Here is a 21610-nt window from a genome sequence, read left to right on the forward strand (position 1 = left end):
AATGGTTGCTAGGGCAGGGCTAGGAGGTGTTGAGGTGATTCATGATTGGCTGTTTGCTGCCCCGAGTCAAACGAGACCACCCTCATGTTTCTATGACACTTCTATCCAAAGATATCCCTCTGATCTCTTTCCATAGAAGTCTATGGAACTTGTTGCTATGGTGCTCTAAATGGTTGCTAGGGCGTGGCTTGATAGCTTCACAATAATCCTGAGAGACTGATTGGTCGTCTGAGTAAAATGAGCCCGCCCCCTTGTCTCTACGACACTGTGATCCAGAGTTATGTTCAATACAAAATCCCTATGCAATTTACCATAGTAAGAAAAACACGCATGCGTTTCATGGGCCGTCCTTCGCCATAGTATGTCTATGGGGCAACTTTGGGCAGCTCTTGCGCCCCAGGGGTGCAACTTTTACCCCATTGTGAGGTATGTTCTTACAGAGCCTGCCAGCCTCTTCAACTGTGGTAAACCGCACGTTTCTGTGAAATCCTCGCTCAGAGCTATGACCCGTCAAAGTTTTTCGCGATGCAAAGTGCATGGGATTTTTCCGGCCACTGTTTCGCCCCTGAGGGGAACATCGCACCCCCGATCTCTTATAAAAGTCATTTTTTACTGATATTTACAGAGGGTCAGCTGATGAACGTACAGTAACTATGGAAACATGTTGTGCTGTTGTAGCAGTTCAGTGTTCTGCATCAGCGAAGTCTCTTTCAGCGAGTCGTTTCACCGGCGGCCATCTTTCAGACGCCTCTCGAGCAGCGGTTTCAGTCCCGCACGTGCAGCTCCTCTCTCTTTACACGGGGGAACATCAAATTCTCCAAAGCTGTTCAACAAGCTCACGATTAAACTTCATATTTTAAATCCCCAATGAAATATGACAACAACTGTCTCATAAATTTTGTTTCTAAACGCTCAAATCATGACAAAAACTGCATTTGTCAGGCTGGATCAGCCGATGCGCAGTCGTAAGCGTTCGTCTCAGAACACTGACTGTTTCTATAGCAACCAGAGCTCCTAACGGCAGCTGCAGTGACGTAATGACTTTACCAACTGGCGATTGGCTCTTTTACTTAGAAGGCGGGACTTATTCCGCCATATTGCGCTTTGCACTTTCTCCCGATCATAGTAATACGAGCGCACCGTCTTTATATATCTAGTCTTTGGGATCAGTGTTTTGTTTCGGCCCTTATCGCCGTGGGAACAGTGGCGTCTGAACCTTGCACACACAATGGGGACCTGTGGAGTCTCACGTGACATCTGAACTAAACGCCATTCAAACATCATGACAGTTTGTCATTAATTACGACTGTCACCTGTTGATCTCCTGTGAATCTGGCGGCTGTCTGTCTCTCGTGTCTGTCTTTCGGGAGCCGTCTCTCTGCTCTAAGTTCTGCTCTGTTCTGTCTCTCTTCTGAGCTTCTGCTGTGTCTCTGTCTCTCGTTCTCCTCACTCAGAGACAGTGAAACCCTGTTGAGAGCAGCTCAGACCTGCATGAGTTCAGACGCTGGATCTGGCTTGTTTCTGTGGGTTAGTGCTGGTCTAGTTGCTGGTCCTGCTGGTTAAGGTAGTTAATATAGGCGGCGAGCTACATAGGCCTACCGTGCACCCCCCCCACCTCCCAACAAAACCATACTTTTTTAAAAGGTCTGGATGTGTAGAATATGAATCTGAATGTTAACATTGAAAATTTTGGGTTGCACTACCTGTTTTAGCCCTGTGAATAGGGAAACCCTAAAAAAACGATTTTAAGCAATTTTAACACATCGAGATTGTCCTAGTCAATCAGAACAGCTTTTAGGTGACCCAATACACACTCAAACTTAACATATGATGACTTAGGTCAAATACCTACCATGCTGCTTATTGGTAGGTGTCTAAAATTAACATAGGTAAGGCTTTATGTCGATATAATGAGCCCATTTCATGTATAGGCCACGACCTAGATTCGCCTATCATGCACCCCAACCCCCTCCCCTGAAAAAAAATCATGCTTTTCTGAAAGGTCTGTATGTGTAGAATATGAATCTGAATGTTAACATTGACATTGTTGGGATACACTAACTGTTTTAGCCCTGTGAATAGGGAAACCCTAATAAACGATTTTAACACGTCGAGATTGGCCTAGTCAATCAGAACAGCTTTTAGGTGACCCAATACTCTTACTACACTAAATTGATAATTACTTTAAATAGTTGTTTTTAATTATTTTTAATTTAATATGGTTAAGGCCTTGTATGGATATAATCAATCAAGGACCATTTCCATAGCATCAGTTAATATGCTAACGTGCTAACATTCCAACCCTCATTACCCTTTCCATCGAAGTAATTTCATTGACAAATCAGAAACCTGTCTGGGTTGTTCATCCAATGACAAAATAAGATATTTTTTTAATTTTCATTAACAGTTTCCTCTGTGTCAGGCAGACTGTCCTGAAAGACTGTTCTTACTCACACAGACAGATACCCCAAGTCTGCATCCTCTGCCTATACAGCAAGAAATTTGTTTCACTGAATTGCTCGATGTTTGAATATTTTAGTTTACAATTTAATATAATTGACCCCTCTTACTACACTACATTGATGCTTACTTTAAATATTTGTTTTTAATTATTTTAGATTACATTTGATAGATTGATAGATATATACTTTATTCATCCCAAAGGGAAATTTTAGACGTCCAGTAGCTTATACACACACACACACACACACACACACACACACACACACACACACACACCTCACACACATAGATAATCTAGTCGGTTATGTAGTTGGTTTCTTCAACATAGTTGAACTGCTCAGTTATGCCTGAGTAAAGACATGAGTCAGTGGGCCAAGTGACTGCAGGTCCTTCAAGGCATAGGGTATGTCATGGGACAAAACCAAAGTCCAGATGCATTGTGCATGTCCCTGGTCTTGTATATAGACCACTCTTGCAATTATGGGCAAACGTAGATTCTGATGCAAGATTAGCCAGAATGAAAGAAATACGTGACAAGAGATTAGCTGAACCACTGGAATCTGCTCACAGAATGACTGTAACCTGTGAACTTATACCAGACACTATTACAGAAGGTGATGGATATCACAGAGAATGCTACCAAAGATTCACCATGAATCTCAAAAGACTCGACCAGAAGCCTGAACTATTAGCAGCAAGTTCAAGGCAAAGTCAGAGGGCCTCAACTGGTGACAAGGTGCTCTTCACACCTGACTGTATATTCTGCAACTCAATTACACGGAAGAAGGTACAAAAGAAAGGGATATGGACGAATGAGGGGTTAAGAGAGTTTGAGTGTGATGGGTGGAGAACAGTCCTCAAAGTTGCAGAACAAAAATTTGATGAAAATTTGCTTCGCAGAATTAGAGGAAAGGATCTATTTGCTACAGAAGCTAAATACCACAAATCCTGTAGAGTCCAATATACACAAAATTTAGAAAAATGGAGAAGTGCAAGCAAACAAATCCAACTAGTAGAAGCTCACGGTGAGGCATTTGGTGCTGAGGCAAGTTTGTGCATCCTAGATGAGCTATGTAGATTTTGGTCAGATCAGTCAATTTCATCATTTTGTTGCTGCCGATGATTTCCTTGTCAATAACTCGAGATACAGCACCAAATGTCTCACCGTGAGCTTCTACTATTTGGATTTGTTTGGCCTTGTTTTCTGTGCTTGCACTTCTCAATTTTTCTAAATTTTGTGTATATTGGACTCTACAGGATTTGTGGTACAGTGGGGCAAAAAAGTATTTAGTCAGCCACCAATTGTCCAAGTTCTCCCACTTAAAAAGATGAGAGAGGCCTGTAATTTTCATCATAGGTACACTTCAACTATGAGAGACAAAATGAGAAAAAAAATCCAGAAAATCACATAGTAGGATTTTTAATGAATTAATTGGTAAATTCCTCTGTAAAATAAGTATTTGGTCACCTACAAACAAGCAAGATTTCTGGTTCTCACAGACCTGTAACTTCTTCTTTAAGAGGCTCCTCTGTCCTCCACTCGTTACCTGTATTAATGGCACCTGTTTGAACTTGTTATCAGTATAAAAGACACCTGTCCACAACCTCAAACAGTCACACTCCAAACTCCACTATGGCCAAGACCAAAGAGCTGTCAAAGGACACCAGAAACAAAATTGTAGACCTGCACCAGGCTGGGAAGACTGAATCTGCAATAGGTAAGCAGCTTGGTGTGAAGAAATCAACTGTGGGAGCAAATATTAGAAAATGGAAGACATACAAGACCACTGATAATCTCCCTCGATCTGGGGCTCCACGCAAGATCTCACCCCGTGGGGTCAAAATTATCACAAGAACGGTGAGCAAAAATTCCAGAACCACACGGGGGGACCTAGTGAATGACCTGCAGAGAGCTGGGACCAAAGTAACAAAGGCTACCATCAGTAACACACTACGCCGCCAGGGACTCAAATCCTGCAGTGCCAGACGTGTCCCCCTGCTTAAGCCAGTACATGTCCAGGCCAGTCTGAAGTTTGCTAGAGAGCATTTGGATGATCCAGAAGAGGATTGAGAGAATGTCATATGGTCAGATGAAACCAAAATAGAACTTTTTGGTAAAAACTCAACTCGTCGTGTTTGGAGGAGAAAGAACACCATACCTACTGTGAAGCATGGGGGTGGAAACATCATGCTTTGGGGCTGTTTTTCTGCAAAGGTACCAGGACGACTGATCCATGTAAAGGAAAGAATGAATGGGGCCATGTATCGTGAGATTTTGAGTGAAAACATCCTTCCATCATCAAGGGCATTGAAGATGAAACGTGGCTGGGTCTTTCAGCAAGACAATGATCCCAAACACACCGCCCGGGCAACAAAGGAGTGGTTTTGTAAGAAGCATTTAAAGGTCCTGGAGTGGCCTAGCCAGTCTCCAGATCTCAACCCCATAAAAAAATCTTTGGAGGGAGTTGAAAGTCCGTGTTGCCCAGAGACTGCCCCAAAACATCACTGCTGAGGAGATCTGTATGGAGAAATGGGCCAAAATACCAGCAACAGTGTGTGAAAACCTTGTGAAGACTTACAGAAAACGTTTGACCTCTGTCATTGCCAACAAAGGGTATATAACAAAGTATTGAGATTAACTTTTGTTATTGACCAAATACTTATTTTCCACCATAATTTGCAAATAAATTCTTTAAAAATCCTACAATGTGATTTTCTGGACTTTTTTTCTCTCATTTTGTCTCTCATAGTTGAAGTGTATCTATGATGAAAATTACATGCCTCTCTCATCTTTTTAAGTGGGAGAACTTGCACAATCGGTGGCTGACTAATTACTTTTTTGCCCCACTGTATTTATTTTCTGTATCAAATATTTGGTAGCATTCTCTGTGATATCCATCACCTTCTGTAATGGTGTCTGGTATAAGTTCACAGGTTACATTCATTCTGTGAGCAGATTCCAGTGGTTCAGTTAATCTCTTGTCACGTATTTCTTTCATTCTGGCTAATCTTGCATTATATCCATAATATATTTTATAAAGGATATTATTTTATATCCATACAAGGCCTTAACTATATTAAATTAAAAATAATTAAAAACAACTATTTAAAGTAACTATCAATGTAGTAAGAGGGGTCAATTATATTAAATAAAGATGGGGAGGGTGAGGAGTTTGAATGTTGGGATGTTGGAATGTTAGCACGTTAGCATATTAACTGATGCTATGGAAATGGTCCTTGATCGATTATATCCATACAAGGCCTTAACTATATTAAATTAAAAATAATTAAAAACAACTATTTAAAGTAATTATCAATTTAGTGTAGTAAGAGTATTGGGTCACCTAAAAGCTGCTCTGATTGACTAGGCCAATCTCGACGTGTTAAAATCGTTTATTAGGGTTTCCCTATTCACAGGGCTAAAACAGTTAGTGTATCCCAACAATGTCAATGTTAACATTCAGATTCATATTCTACACATACAGACCTTTCAGAAAAGCATGATTTTTTTTAAGGGGAGGGGGTTGGGGTGCATGATAGGCGAATCTAGGTCGTGGCCTTGAAATGGGCTCATTATATCGACATAAAGCCTTACCTATGTTAATTTTAGACACCTACCAATAAGCAGCATGGTAGGTATTTGACCTAAGTCATCATATGTTAAGTTTGAGTGTGTATTGGGTCACCTAAAAGCTGTTCTGATTGACTAGGACAATCTCGATGTGTTAAAATCGCTTAAAATCGTTTTTTAGGGTTTCCCTATTCACAGGGCTAAAACAGGTAGTGCAACCCAAAATTTTCAATGTTAACATTCAGATTCATATTCTACACATCCAGACCTTTCAAAAAAGTATGGTTTTGTTGGGAGGTGGGGGGGGTGCACGGTAGGCCTATGTAGCTCGCCGCCTAATAGTTCTGGTGGGGATTATCAGTAACAGCCTCTAAAACACCACATATAAGTGAGACCAGTCCCGCTGCTCAACTGTCCTGCTCTGATTCGCTGTAGGCTCCGTCTGGACTCTGATCTAAAACACAGTGAGCTGAATCTCAGTCTACATAGACAGCATCCTGAATGAAACGGACACTCATAAGCGACTGGTTCGGATGCGCTACACATAGACAGAAACACATGCATCATTAATATAGCACTGCTCAACTGTGGAAACTCACAATCCATTCAGTTTGTCGTTAGCATATCGCCAAATGTGATACTCTAATAAACATAAATATGCATACACAAATATTGTGTAAAATAATCCGTTTTTAAATCTATGAAACTATTTTGTTTTATAATTTTCAGAACTATGTGGATTGTTTCACTGAGGATTTTGCAATGCATTATGGGATTGTGTTCTCTGTGAAAGACGCATGTGAGAATTTGGCAAAAGATGGTTATCTTATAAAGCAGAGTAAATATTCTTCTGGAACGACATGAGAGTAAATGACAAAACTTTCATTTTTGGGTGAACTAACCCTTTAAGTTTAGGTTTTAAAGGTAGCCTATAGAAAATATCATTCGCTCAGTATAAAAACAACCGGATTCAATGGAAAGTCACACTGTGATAGACAAAAACATAATACACATAATGGCGTGTGTCTATTGATTAAATGCTCACTGCAGATTTCTGTGAAATAAATGAGTGAATTGTTGTAGTTTCTATCAAACACAAGTCAGAGCGTCTGCTACAGAAAGACAAACCCTGATGGAGGTTCAGAGATCTGAGAACGACTGATCTGATTGTGTGGAGGATGTTCTTCTGTGTCCTTCTGATCAATAACAAATAACTGATCAACCATCGTTCTGCTTCTCTAATAAGAGTAAAGCTGCCCTTATTTCCAGCCTGACGTCTGACGAATCACATCTGATCTGAGCTTCAGCAGCGACTGAAACTACCACAGAAGAACAATCTTATTCCGAGGAACCACGACAGAGACACAATATAAAACACGCTTGATGTCGTAAAGCTCCTGTGATTCATATCAAATAGATTGTTTGAAAAGCCAATCATGATTTCATTCAGCAGGACGTCCTGTCGCATCACTTCAGCTCATCTGAACCTTCACTTCTTCTCCTCTGTCTCTAAGACAGATCTCGAACGGGTTTCTTTTCTTACAATAAAGAACTGGACGAATTCAGTCGGTTCGTCTCCCACTGACGCTGACAGACGCTGTGCTGAAATACTCTGACCGTGTTTTCTAACCGCTGAATCTACAGCAACAGCAAAAGAAATGATTATTTAACTGAGATGTGAGTTTATCGTCTGAATTTATTATGATGAGAGAGAAAGGCCGTGTGCTGTTAAATAACACAAAGACAATAAACACACAACATGATTTCTATCGCGATGTCGTCGCTGGATGAACACGACAGTAAACATACTGCTCAATCTGTGTTATCTGACTCACGAATCAGTGACTCTTATGAACCGCTCTGAATTATCAGTTTGGCTGAATCTCTCACTGACTGAATGAGTCGAAGCACTTGTTAACTTATTCACTGAAGCGGATGTCTCATGATTCAGCAGATCAACACGTCAACATCAATGGTCCTCTAAGCTGCATGTGTGTGTATACATCTGATGAGAAGAAGACATGTATAGGAAAGCAAGGTTCCTTGAATCACAGATAAATGAATGAACAACATTTCTTATAGAGTCCATCCACATTAAGTTTTTTTCAGTATTGAATTAAAGATGTGAGAAACTGTGTAAATACAATAATGGAATAATGATGCATACTAAAACACTAGCCTACTTGAGTTTTTATCGTTCTTTTCGAGAAAGCAATACACACAAATAATGGCCTCTATAGATTAATTCATTTATCATTCATTATATTTTATCATATGTATATTAGTATTTTTATAAAAAAATAATTGTATAAATCACTATAATCAATAATTTATTTAATCATGTTGTCACAATTATTTTCAGTTCATGGACTCCTTGGTTCCCGTCATTATTAGCTCATGTCAGCTGTGTATTGTCATTACCTCATGCACATTCAGCACTTAAGTTTCCCCTTCACCATCACTCAGTGTCTGATCACTGTTATATTAAGTTGTGCTAATGACTGTCTGCCTACATTTGAATTACTGAATTATTCAGTTTGAATAATTGAATTATTTGTCTTTGTCTTCCTGCCTGCACGCGCCTGTGACAAATCTGTTTTAGTTTTATTATTATTATTGTATAAGTATTAACCTATTAATTTATTTTATTTTTAAAAAAATATATATTTTTATTTTAATTAATTTTATCAATTAATTTTGGTTAAAGAGGTTTCTTCTGGTTTCTGCTCAACTGTTCTATGAGGGGCCGTATAGGCCATAATTATTGAAAAGCCTCTTACAAACACTAGTGAAACAAAAAACATGAATCAACCTTGGTGAAATTCATTCATACACATTACTGAAATAAGAAAATATTAGGTAAGTAGGTAATTTCACTTAAAAAGGAAGCTGTGTCCGCACTTCCATTTAATTTGTTGCATCTCACAAAACCCTTTTAGGCAATGGTGGTCTTTCTTTCACTTTATTTCCATTAGCTCGTCCATCACTCCACATAGATTAAACACTAAACACTGTTTGTATGTTTCACAATCATAGCTTTAATATTAATGCATGACAAACGGTCATATTTTCATCTCCTGTCAGTCCAGCCCTACTGCTCAGATTTTGTGTAGTGCTCCATCTCACTGGACTTAAAGGCAGGGTAGGCAGGTTTTTTCTAAAAAACTTTTTCCCAAATTTGTTTAAACTGTCTTTATATACCAATACATAATTAAAATGTAAGTACTCTGAAAAGGAGAGTATAAAAATCGAGTGTCTGTAGTCCTCTCAGGGCTGCAATAAACACAGCTACTTATTTCCATTCGGAACGAATGAAATGATTGGCTGGGCGACTGTCACTCTCCCTCGCTACCATGGCTACCACCCCTGCTGCTATGGAGCTGCCCACATGCGCGCACCCGTTTGACTCGAGGAGGAGAAGAGGCACGGAAGCTAGGAAGAATCACAATAATGGCAGAGAAAGAGCAGTCAAAATTCCCAGTACCTGCATATACAGTCAGCGAAGGCAAACCAGGCAAAAAAAGGAAGACAGTATTCGAAAAGGCTATGACCAAAAAGTCTTTGGATAAAGCAAGAAGTCAGACAAGAGTCAATATTGGCCAACAGTGTTTTCATCATGGAAACTCTTACATGCAAAACACCGTATATGTTATGAATCTTACACGAAATTCACCTTCATCACAGTGTAACTGATGGTAATGGGAAAACGTGTATCAGTGCAACCTGTTTTTAGCTTTGCCTTATGTTACTAGCTCGTTACCTATAAATCAAACTCAATATATTTTAAACTTTACCAGTATCGATATGCTAGCTTGATAGTGAGTACTAACAGCCATGTTAGTTGTTTATATTCATAATGATAAAGTTAGGTATTTTATTACATGTGATTCTGACATGATGTCACTACATGGACTGCGCTCCTCCAAGCTGAGCGGTCGGCATCCCGCGTTCATGTGTTTTGGGGGCATGGCTTTGGAAGGGGCCCAGAAGGGAGGGGTTGGGAGTGAATGGAATAAGTAGCTGTGTTTATTGCAGCCCTGAGAGGACTACAGACACTCGATTTTTATACTCTCTTTTTCAGAGTACTTACATTTTAATTATGTATTGGTATATAAAGAGAGTTGAAACAAATTTGGGAAAAAGTTTTTTTTAGAAAAAACCTGCCTACCCTGCCTTTAAAACCTAGTGAGCTTCCAGACTCTGTGCTGTCTACAGGTAGCTTGTATTACAGTAACATTCTGACACAAAATCCTATCCTATTTGTTTAAACATGGTAATTTCACTAAGGAAGAATCTTCAATAAAAAATTAACATAAAATTGATGGAGACTCAAAAGTGATTCAGTTTGACATTAGCATATTCCTAAACTCTGTGTTAAATTGGCCATCTGTCCATGGTGTTTCCCTGCCTTGGCCAGAGATACTGCTATGATAGGCTAGAGCATCCCTGCAATAAAAGCAGTTTGGTCACTGAATGGTTTGATGTTGCTAAATACAATACTCTCTAATAAGCAAAAAAAAATTTAGTACACACAAATACTTAAAATAGTCAGTATATAATTAGTATACTACACTAATTGTACTGATATTTTGTTGGATTATTTTTTTTATAATCCAGTTTTTATAATCCAGTTGGATTATAATATTTGCAGTGCATTAAATGTGTGTAGAATTTGGCCAAAAAGAATAAACTTAAGGTAGCATAATTATGATACCTATATTTTTGAAGAGACTTTATGTCAGGAGTGTATCTACAATGTCTTAAAATAGCTACTGATGATAAATGCTGTATCAGCAGTGAGCAAATGACATCATAGAATGAAATAATGATGTGCAAGTCAAACTTATGGAATGCCATTCCTGACTTAATAATAAATAAATAAATAAATAAATATGCGAAGAAATGTACAAAAACAAATGACTATTTATACTTTTATTTCCTTATTTATGTATAATTATATATTTTTCCACATTTATTCATTTATTTATTTATTTATGCATTTAATTATTTTCACTTTTATTTATTTTCACATTTATTTATGTATACGCGCTTCCGTGTCAACGTGTCTGTTATCAGCGGATTTTCCGCGTCTTCCGCGTTTCCAGCCCAGACATTTTAGAAATCCTGACATAAGACATAGACATAAATACATATATACATAAATAAATGTGAAAATAAATAAAAGTGGAGATAAATAAATAAATAAATGAAAAAAATAAATAAATGTGGAAAAATATATAATTATACATAAATAAGGAAATAAAAGTATAAATAGTCATTTATTTTTGTTTTTTACATTTCTTCACATATTTATTTATGTATTTATTTATTTATTGTGAAGTCAGGAATGGCATTCCATGCAAACTAGGCTACATCTTAAAACTCTTTTTAGAGAAACTGGATATTAAACTATTTATTTAAAATGCATGAATGGTTTTATTATCACATCAGTTCACTTTAGTGTGTGGTAGGTTTTGCCTTTATGGAGCGCTCGAATCCAGAATTTGAGAGACTGACCTAGGAGTGTGTTGGTGGCACATTTTTATTGAATCAACTGGCAACCTCAAAAAACTTCATTCACATGCGCCCTCTAGTGAAACATTTAACTACTGTTTTGATAGTACTGCACATTATAAAAATAAGTAGGTAGGTGGTTATATTACAAGCCAAGAGATTTGTGTTATTCTATTATGTCCAGACTCCAGTCTCAAAGTCTTCTACAAACAGCAGTGCAGCTTCAAACCAACAAGAAAATCTGTATTTAATAAGTAGCCTACTCATTAGCCTACTCTCAATTTTAGGCAGGTTACGACGGCAAGAATGATATCAGACTAAGTAGCCTATATCGAAGTGTAACTCACCCCCAGTTTGATTGAAGCGAGACTTGACAATGTTGATGCCGTTTTTAAAAACTTCTTCATTTCCAGCACATATTTGAGTTTCACTGTTCCAGTACTCCGGACCTTCACCAGCACTCATCCAATCAGCTTTCGGAATTGCTCTCTTAATTTTGCTGTCATAGTAGTCAGTCTGCTGCCCATCAAGCATCCCCAGTGAAATAAACTCCGGAAAATGAGGGATGCCTGATGTTGCAGTAAAGAAGTACTGCAAAGTGTGGATTGCTGAAAAACAATGGTAATCAAGACAAAGTGACTAAATTCCTCTATTCTCATTAACAATTAAATGAACATTGTCTATCTGGTAATTACTATTTACTTTTCTAGCACAGTTCATATTAATGTAGGCTATATGCAAAAATAAATGTTAGAAATATCGTAAACCATGATGTCAAGACAGATGTCTCAAGAATCTGCAGTGTATTGATGCATTGATATCTTATAATAACAACAACCATTGATAAAATGAACAATCATTACATTAAATTATAAGTTTCAAAATAAAATAAAAATCATACTTTTTATTTTAAGTAAGATCAGTCAGTAGGAACATAATAATAATAAAAAGGCATAGATATTCACCAGCACAAGTCATATGAATTCCAAGGAAAAAAATCACGAAGATCTTCATCTTTGTCTTAATCGAATGACGCTAAAATTGTGTCCAAAAGTTGTTATGCGCAACCAAGGAACTGATCCAGTGTATTCCCACTCTGTGTAGAGAGCAAACTCAACTGAGATGGGTAACTTGTGCTGAGCTTTTAAACATGATTTTTCAAGGCCAATAGGAATTTAGTATGTAGCGCATCACTTGTTGCTAGCGGTTAATAATTACAGGAGGTTAGGGTCGAAAGAGGAACTTGAAAATATGCCCATAAAAACTTTGGCAACAATAACTTATTATCATCCACAGAACAGATATTTGTGATATTTGTAATAATCTAGCCAATTGGGCATAGTTACAGCGTTATTTGTTTATTTATTTTACAATGTGCACTATTTTTAAAAAATGTTCATTTCATTTCACAACATTTATCTGCTACAATTTTAAGTTGTTTTGAAATGTAACTAGATCTTAAACTTTAAGAGTGTTGTAGATGGTTGGCTGTAACACTAACAGAAAATATGGACATCAGTTTAAACTTTGTGTATGAATTTCTTTGTTAATCGAATTTACTGAAATGTAGGCTATATTTTATTTAATGGCAAATGTTGGTCTATACTCTATAGTTCCCCATTTTGTACAATCTTTGAACGAGTAAATTATATTATGAACCAGTGAAATATACATTTTTCTACCTCTGAATTTGAGCTGTAGCCTAATGGAGCTTGACTTACTTCCATTAAACTATAAATATGTCATTCTTGTATATATAGCCTTGGGAATTCTGGAGCCCCCGAAAAAACATTTACGTGGGCCCCTGTTGTGTTTGTCTAACACAAATCAGAGTCGAGACAACGATGGGCAATTCTTCTTTTCTTTTTACTGTGCAATATCAGAATGAACAACTTTGTGAACACATGTGTTTCTGCTTTCTTTTGGACAATTAACTGGCCAACCAAAATCTAACCCCGAGTTAATCTAGAGTGGCCAAGCAGCGCTTATTCCTGAGTTTACTCTGAGTGCATTCTACTCAATACACTACACTTCCTCCCCCCCTAGATAAGAAAATCTTAACAAACAATATTTCTCTGTTAGCAAAACTTTTTTTTTTTTTTTTCAAAAGGAACAAACTTATGCCACTGTATGACTATAATGTCCCACTCCAGGTTCCTTTTTATAAATCCAGACGGGTAGGTGGTTTCCGTACACGGGTAGGGTAACGTTTCTCTTCACAAGGTGGAGTTAGTGCTTGTGGCACTTCACTGGAAGATACAGTGCCATCTTGAAGTGTTGTTGTATCACTTCCACTGGAAACAGTATCAGTAGTGGTGAATGGAACACTCGAGGGAACACGTTCCAGAGGAACATTTGATCTTCTCAACTGATCAATGTGTCGTCTCCAGATAGTATCTGGTGCAATCTCAACGGTATATGAGAGTGGTCCTGTTCTTTCTTTGACCTTTGCAGGTGTCCATTTGTGATCTCCTCTGTAGTTCCTAGCAAGCACTAACTCCACCTTGTGAAGAGAAACGTTACCCTACCCGTGTACGGAAACCACCTACCCGTCTGGATTTATAAAAAGGAACCTGGAGTGGGACATTATAGTCATACAGTGGCATAAGTTTGTTCCTTTTGAATTCAATCTGGTATCTATGTCCTCCAAGAAACAATGCCCACCTTTGCATCCGTGCTGCTGCTGTCAGTGGAACTCCTTTCTGAGGACTGAAGATGGAAATCAACGGCTGATGGTCTGTAACCAAGGTAAAGTTGTTTCCATACAGATACTGATTGAATCGTTTTACGCCCCATACCAGGCTCAAAGCTTCCCTATCAATCTGCGCATAGTTCTTCTCTGCCGCACTGAGGGAGCGTGATGCAAAAGCTATGGGGCGCTCTGTTCCATCACCCATCACATGCGACAGCACCGCCCCGATGACGTATGGTGAGGCGTCGCATGCCAACTTTAGTGGCTTGTGTGGGTCATAGTGAGTCAGAACTGTATCTGACATCACTAGTTTCTTTGCTTCCTGAAAAGCTTGCCTGCATTGCTTTGTCCACGTCCATTTCTTTCCTGCTTGTAACAGGGCATTTAGAGGATGGAGAACAGTAGATAGATTCGGCAAAAACCTGTTGTAGTAATTGACAAATCCAAGGAAGGACCTCAATTGCGAGACATCTTTCGGTTCTGGAGCCTCTGCAACAGCTCTTAGCTTGTCGTGACACTTGTGCAGACCATTCACATCAATTTTGTGTCCACAATACGTGATGGTATTTTTGAAAAACTCACACTTGTCACGTCTTGCACGCAGTCCATACTCTTCCAATTTCTTTAAAACCCGTGCCAAGTTCTCCAAGTGACTACTGTCACTATCACCTGTGACAATGATGTCATCGAGGTAGCACTGGGTACCAGGGCAACCCTGAAGTACCTGATCCATAGCTCTTTGCCACAAGGCCGGTGCTGAGGAGACGCCGAATACAAGCCTGTTATAGCGATACAAGCCCTTGAGAGTATTTATAGTCAAGAACACTTTTGAGTCCTCCTCCATTTCCATCTGTAAATATGCTTCCGCCAAGTCTATTTTACTAAAGAGCTGTCCACCTGCAAGTGTAGCAAAAATATCCTCTATTCTTGGTAGTGGATATTGTTCTACCTGCAATTCAGGGTTGACTGAGACTTTAAAATCCCCGCAAAGTCTAACAGTTCCATCTTTCTTGGCAACAGGAACAACTGGAGTTGCCCAGGGACTCCAGTCAACCTTTGAAAGTATTCCTTCAGCTTCCAACCGATCCAGCTCATTTTCCACTTTCTGGCGAATAGCATAGGGAACAGGCCGTGCCTTGTGAAACTTGGGTACTGCTTTCTCATTCAGAGTTATCTTTCCTTTTATATGCTTCAGAGTTCCTATTCCCGACTGAAACACAGCTGCAGCCCCATCCAGCACTTTTTCCAGTTTCAATTGAGTGCACGTCGATGTAGGAACTGCGACTTGCAGACTTTTTATGGATTTCCAGTCCAGCTGCAACTTTCTCAACCAGTCACGTCCCCAAAGTGCTGGTCCCTCTGTTCGTACTATGTACAGATCTAATTCACTCTGTTGATCATTGTACTTTACAGTCACGGGCATCACCCCTAGAGGGATTATGGGCTCACCAGTATATGTTTTCAGTTTAACAGGCGATGGCTTTAATTTAGTCGTTTTGAAATATTTTTCAAACTCGTACTGTGACATCACTGATACAGCGGAGCCTGTATCCAGTTCCATTCTGATTTTCTGTCCATTCACTTGAGGTGTAAGCCAGATTGCTTGTTTTAAGTCACTTTTCAGACTGTAGATTTCTAAATTGGCCAACCCTGTGTCACTTTCTTCATCTGAGTTTTGGGCAACAACATGGACATTCCTACTTTTCATTTTCTGAGCCTTGTACTGTCTCTCTTTCTCAAAGTATGGTACATCAGACCGACATGCTCTTTGTATGTGTCCAACTTTGTTGCATTTTCTGCACATTTCGGTTTTGAATCTGCATTGATTTGCTTTGTGTCCACCCCGGTCACAACGGTAACACAGGTCAACTTTTTGCATTGCTCTTTTAGGTTTACCTGCAGTGGTCACCTTATTTACAGACATTTTCACTCCTGATCTCAGCTCTACGGCGTCTCTGGCAGCCGTTTCCATGGCTACAGCAATTTCAACTGCACGTTTGTATGTTAGATCTGCCTCCGTGAGCAATCTCTTCTGTATACTCTCTTGTGAAATGCCACAGACTAGACGATCTCTCAGCGCGTCATTTAGTCCGTCCCCAAACTGACAGTGTTCTGACAATTTCTTTAATTCAGCTACATAAACTGCGATTGACTCTCCGTCATTCTGATTCCGTTTATGAAATCTGAACCGTTCTGCAATGAGCAGCGGTTTTGGCGCTAGATGCTCTTGCATTATCTTCACAATGTTGTCAAAACTAAGATCGGCAGGCTTTGTGGGCGCTGTGAGGCTTCTCAGCAGAGCATAAGCTTTCCCTCCTATCGCACTCAACAACACTGACACCCTCTTTTCACCATCAATGTCATTAGCTTTGAAATACTGCTCGATTCGTTCACAGTACAAAGTCCAATCATCCGTAGCACTTTCAAATGCATCAATCTTTCCGATATATCCTGCCATCTTTCTTATTTCACTTACTATTTTGCGCTGAATCTACCCCTCATTGCCGTAAGGCTGGGTTTCTTCTGTCTTTATCACTTCTCCTAGAAGAAAAAAAACCCCATCCGAAAAAAAAAAAAACTAGGAGACAGCACTTCCATAATATCCAAAAAATCCTCGTCGCCAACTGTTGTGTTTGTCTAACACAAATCAGAGTCGAGACAACGATGGGCAATTCTTCTTTTCTTTTTACTGTGCAATATCAGAATGAACAACTTTGTGAACACATGTGTTTCTGCTTTCTTTTGGACAATTAACTGGCCAACCAAAATCTAACCCCGAGTTAATCTAGAGTGGCCACGCAGCGCTTATTCCTGAGTTTACTCTGAGTGCATTCTACTCAATACACTACAGCCCCCACTGCCTTCCACTCTTTCCACTTTACAATAAGGTTTCATTTGTAGTTAAACTGTAGTTAATGTATTAACTAACATGAACTAACAATGAGCAATACATTTCATTTGTCACTGTATTTATTAATTTTAGTTAATAGAAATCCAGCTATTTTGTTCATGTTCGTTCACAGTGCATTAACTATGGTCTGGGTGAATACTCGATTCTGATTGGCTGCAGGGTGTCCGTTAAAAAGTGATAATGTACACCTAGGAAAGGCGTCCCGTCAATTTGCCTGATGACAGTTCTAAATGATTGCGCTGGCTCAAACCAAAGTCCTTTTAGGCAAGAAAAAAAACTCAACTGTGTGCATGCGTCAGTGGAACCAGACCATAGGCTTAAATGTTTCCTGGCTTGACTTTTAAAAGCAGATGATTGGCTTAACAGCGGGAGGGGCGGGACATGCATACAACCGCCATCTTTGCCGTTACGGGTTTTCCTTATAGTTGTATTGAGGATTAAGGAAGTGGCATGTCTCTTATATAAATTGTCTCTGCTCAAACTCACTAATCCAGCCATTCCCAAACTGTGGTCCGCGGACCACTAGTGGTCCGTGAGAGTACTGCAGGTGGTCCGTGGAAAGGCAAAATAAAATATAAAATAATTTTTTTTTTACCTTCATTTTACCAGGAAATTCCCATAAAAAAATTTTTTTTTTAAAAGTAAAAAGAATATGTAGGCCTATATTGATATAACATTTTAATTAAATTGTCAAGTTATTGTGTGATTACTAAAATAGCCTAGTGGTGTTCGGCCGTGACATTCAAGTTCAGTGCCGTTAGAACCACAACATTGGTTCGGTGGATAGCAACAGGTTCTCTGAAGAGAAAAGGGCAGAGGCAAATATGTTCTCATTATCACATCACACGCATAGCCTTTAATGGTGCGTTCACACCGGCCGAAATTTCGCTTCAAACTTTTGTTTTTACGCGCGTCAATTTCGCTCTTCACGCGCGAATTGATACAAAGTGGTTAAGCATATCACTAAACGCGGCAGGCGCGAATTTGACATAATGATCCCTTTTTTGAATTTAACGCGCTAGATCGCGTCCGGTGTGAACGCACAGTTAGGAATAGGCAGTTTATATGAAACGAAATGTTTATAAATGGAATGAATAAGGCCTGTTATTATTTTTATTTACAGTTAGTTTCTTGATCTCGCGTTTCTTAAATGTTTTGCAGATGTGCTGTTAAGTGGACAAACTCAAGCCTACTTTTTGAGGACTTGTAAAACTCTGAAGATTAATAATCCCCTAAAATCGCCAAAGGTTTTGAAATGTTGACTATATTCCAGTGTTCTTATTACTGTATAGATTTCATACTCCATTGCTATGGAAATAAGCCTGTTGTTCAAATGAACCTGATTATTTGAACCTTTGCTTGAGCAAATAAATGAATTAAATATGTGGCAGCCGTTTTGTGCAGTAAACTTTCTTTTAACAAGCCTGTTGTACTGATGTGATGACCAATGATAGTTTTAGAGCTAGCAAGCCTATTTAGAGGTGCAGATTAATTCAGGTAGGACTCTGTGTAGACATATTTTATTATGTGTATTATGAGGTGGTCCGCGAAAATTCTTGATTACAAATGTGGTCCACACACACAAAAAGTTTGAAAACCCCTGCACTAATCAACTGCTGCGGTCAGGTCGCTGTGGCCAAGTTGCTTGGCAACGCCTGTATACGGGAGATATTAAATAGTGCGCTCGACTTAATAAATAAAAACCCTCACGATTTTTACTCTAAAAACACATTAAAGTATTATTAATTGATTAAATATTTCTTTCTTTCGTAAGTAACCATGGTATAAGCGGGTTAATGCCCTTCGAGGTGTCCATTATCAGGTTTTAATGGATTTCGGACTTCCGCTGCGCGTCGGACGGTTCACGCCTCACCGTCGTCCATTAAAACCTTTAGACCGACAAACACCTCGTCGGGCATTAACCCTTACTTAACAAATACAACATTTGATTTTAATAATGTATTAGTAAATGTTGAAATTAATATTGACTAAGATGAATAAATACTGAAGAGGTATTGTTCATTATACGTTAACTAAAGTTAACTAACTAATGTGAACTAACGAACCTTATTGTAAAGTGTTACCAAGATATTGGCAATGAGGCCCACATCTGGGGCCATGTAATCTAATAGGAATTTCTTACAAAATAACAAAACAGACAAATAAATAAATAAAAATAAAGGTTTTTATTGGACATCAGCAAAAGCTATATAAATATTACTTTTGCTTATTTTATATAAATATATAAAGTTGATATAATATTACATTAATAACTTCTTATGAAACATTGTTTACTGTCATCAAGCGATCATTCAGGACAAACTAATAAAATAACAACCAAAGACAAGAAATTAATAATAATAATAAACTTTTTTGTAGGCCTATACCAGCAATATAATATAAAATGTCTTTCCAGTCAGTCTGGTGTAACAGCTGAGGTAAACGTTCAGAAATGTAAAAGAATGCATCAGATAAAATAAAACCACTTAAATTTCTTATTGTCTTCATTTTGATGAAGATAATATGCTACTGCATAATATGTTATTAATAATAATAACAACATAATAAATGTATCCATTGTGTTCATATTTTCTTGAAAGCATTATATAAACATATCACATCAGCGACAATCCTTCTGCCACTCATATAATGTTTCTGCATGTTATACAAACTGCAGTTTATTTATTTGTCTGTTTTGTTATGTTGTAAGAAATCCCTATTAGATTATTTCTACATGGCACCAGATTTGGGCCTCCGTGCCAATATCTTATACCGTACAATATGAGTGGAATGTGGTGGGGGTCCACGTAAAAATATTTTTCAGGGGGAATTCTCTAACTATGGCCCGGACCACAGGCTTTATTTTACTCATAAACTGAAAAACCCATTATAAAACCCCATAGGAAAATCACGATTAAGGAACCTTGACACCAGGAGGCTTTGACATCACCTGCACCACTCCACAGAAAAATGGTTTACATTAAACACGTTTGAAAAATAAAATACGCACATAAACAATGAAACGTCTCTCGCTCTTTCTCTCTCTTTCTCTCTCTAATATATATATAAGTCAATAGACAGTCATTCAATTCTATTCCATATTATATGATCAAAACTTTAGTTTAGATCTATTGCCACAACCACAAACAAAAGTTTTTGCCATTGAGAATGTTACATAGGATTGGAATTTAAATGCACAGGTTTATTATTGTCACTTCATTAATGACATGTAACAATAGAAAGCTCTTCCTCTGTTTTAATTTTCTGAACTTGTTTAAGGTGTTTAAACTTTTTTAAGTTTAATATGGGATATGTGAATATAGGCACTTACATTTTTATTTCTTTGCAGATTATACACCAAACAGTTACAGGCCTTTTTTCATTTGTTTATCGGTTCATGAAATTGGCATATGGAATTGAAGGATATCCACATGTTTGATGATAGGGCTAGCTATCATCAAAACCACGCTACGACAAAGCCCAAGGGCGAGAGACACGCCAGATGGTGCAGGGAGAGATTCGTGCAGAGGTGGAGGAGGAACGCCTGAGGAGGAACGCCTAAGTAGGAACGTGGCAATGTGCCAGCAAGGAGCCTGGGCTAATTGGAATCATGCATCTGCCCGGAAGATCACCTGGACAGAACTATGAAAGTCTGAACCCGCAAGACTTAAGTTCCTGATCCAGTCAGTGTATGATGTCCTCCCAAGTCCATCTAACCTTCACACCTGGGGCCTAGCAGAAACACCAACATGCCCTCTGTGCCCGGCTTGGTCCCCTGGAGCACGTCCTGAGCTGTTGCCCTAAAGCACTAGGCGAGGGGAGATACACATGGCACCATAACCAGGTGCTGAAGGCAGTAGTGGACACCATTGCACCGCAATCCAGGAGTCTAAACATCAAGTCCCAGTGAGGCACAACATCTCCTTTGTTAGGGCAGGGGAGAAACCTCAGGGAGAATGTAAGGCCTCAACTGGACTGCTAGCCTTGGCCCATGACTGGCAGTTGTATGCGGACCTTGGGAGGCAGTTAAAGTTCCCAGAGCACAGCAAGGACGTCACTGAGGCCAGATCTGGTCTTAAGATCTGACTCAACAAAGCAAGTTGTGCTATTGGAGCTTACTGTCCCCTGGGAGGACAGGATGGAGGAGGCTTACGAAAGGAAGAAGGCCAAATATCGTGAGCTGGTTGAGGCATGCAGAGGGAGAGGATGGAGGGCCCGCTGTGAGCCAATAGAAGTGGGCTGCAGGGGCTTTCTAAGTCAATCTGTGCATCGGGCATTCAGGCTCCTTGGCATCAGAGGGTTGGGTGAAAGAAGAGCCACCAAAAACATCAGTGAGGCCGCCGAAAAAGCCTCTAGGTGGTTGTGGATCAAAAGGGGAGAAGTATGGAGTAGCGCGCTGCTTGGACACAAACCGGGGCCTGATCAACCCTGGTTGGGTCGCCCAGGTGAGGGTGTCTGA

General features: G+C 39.1%; 1 protein-coding gene across 2 annotated transcripts in view; it reads right to left on the reverse strand.

The window, feature by feature from the left end:
- LOC307162890 (class I histocompatibility antigen, F10 alpha chain-like) overlaps positions 1 to 13438 on the reverse strand; it is a 36082-nt gene extending 22644 nt beyond the window's left edge. The window contains exons 1-3 of one of the 2 annotated variants that reach the window (XM_079878614.1): positions 13270 to 13438; positions 12514 to 12644; positions 11896 to 12156 (exon numbers count right to left, since the gene is read on the reverse strand). In XM_079878614.1, the coding sequence (XP_079734740.1) occupies positions 11896 to 12156; positions 12514 to 12562 (310 nt within the window). In that variant the 5' untranslated portion in view covers positions 12563 to 12644; positions 13270 to 13438. Of the gene's footprint in view, positions 1 to 11895; positions 12157 to 12513; positions 12645 to 13230 lie in introns of both variants that reach the window. The other variant, XM_079878613.1, reaches the window with a different exon arrangement.
- Between the last annotated feature and the right edge of the window lie 8172 nt (positions 13439 to 21610).

This window comes from Squalius cephalus, assembly GCF_949319135.1.
Source record: "Squalius cephalus genome assembly, chromosome: 8".
NCBI classification, from domain to species: Eukaryota; Metazoa; Chordata; class Actinopteri; order Cypriniformes; family Leuciscidae; genus Squalius; species Squalius cephalus.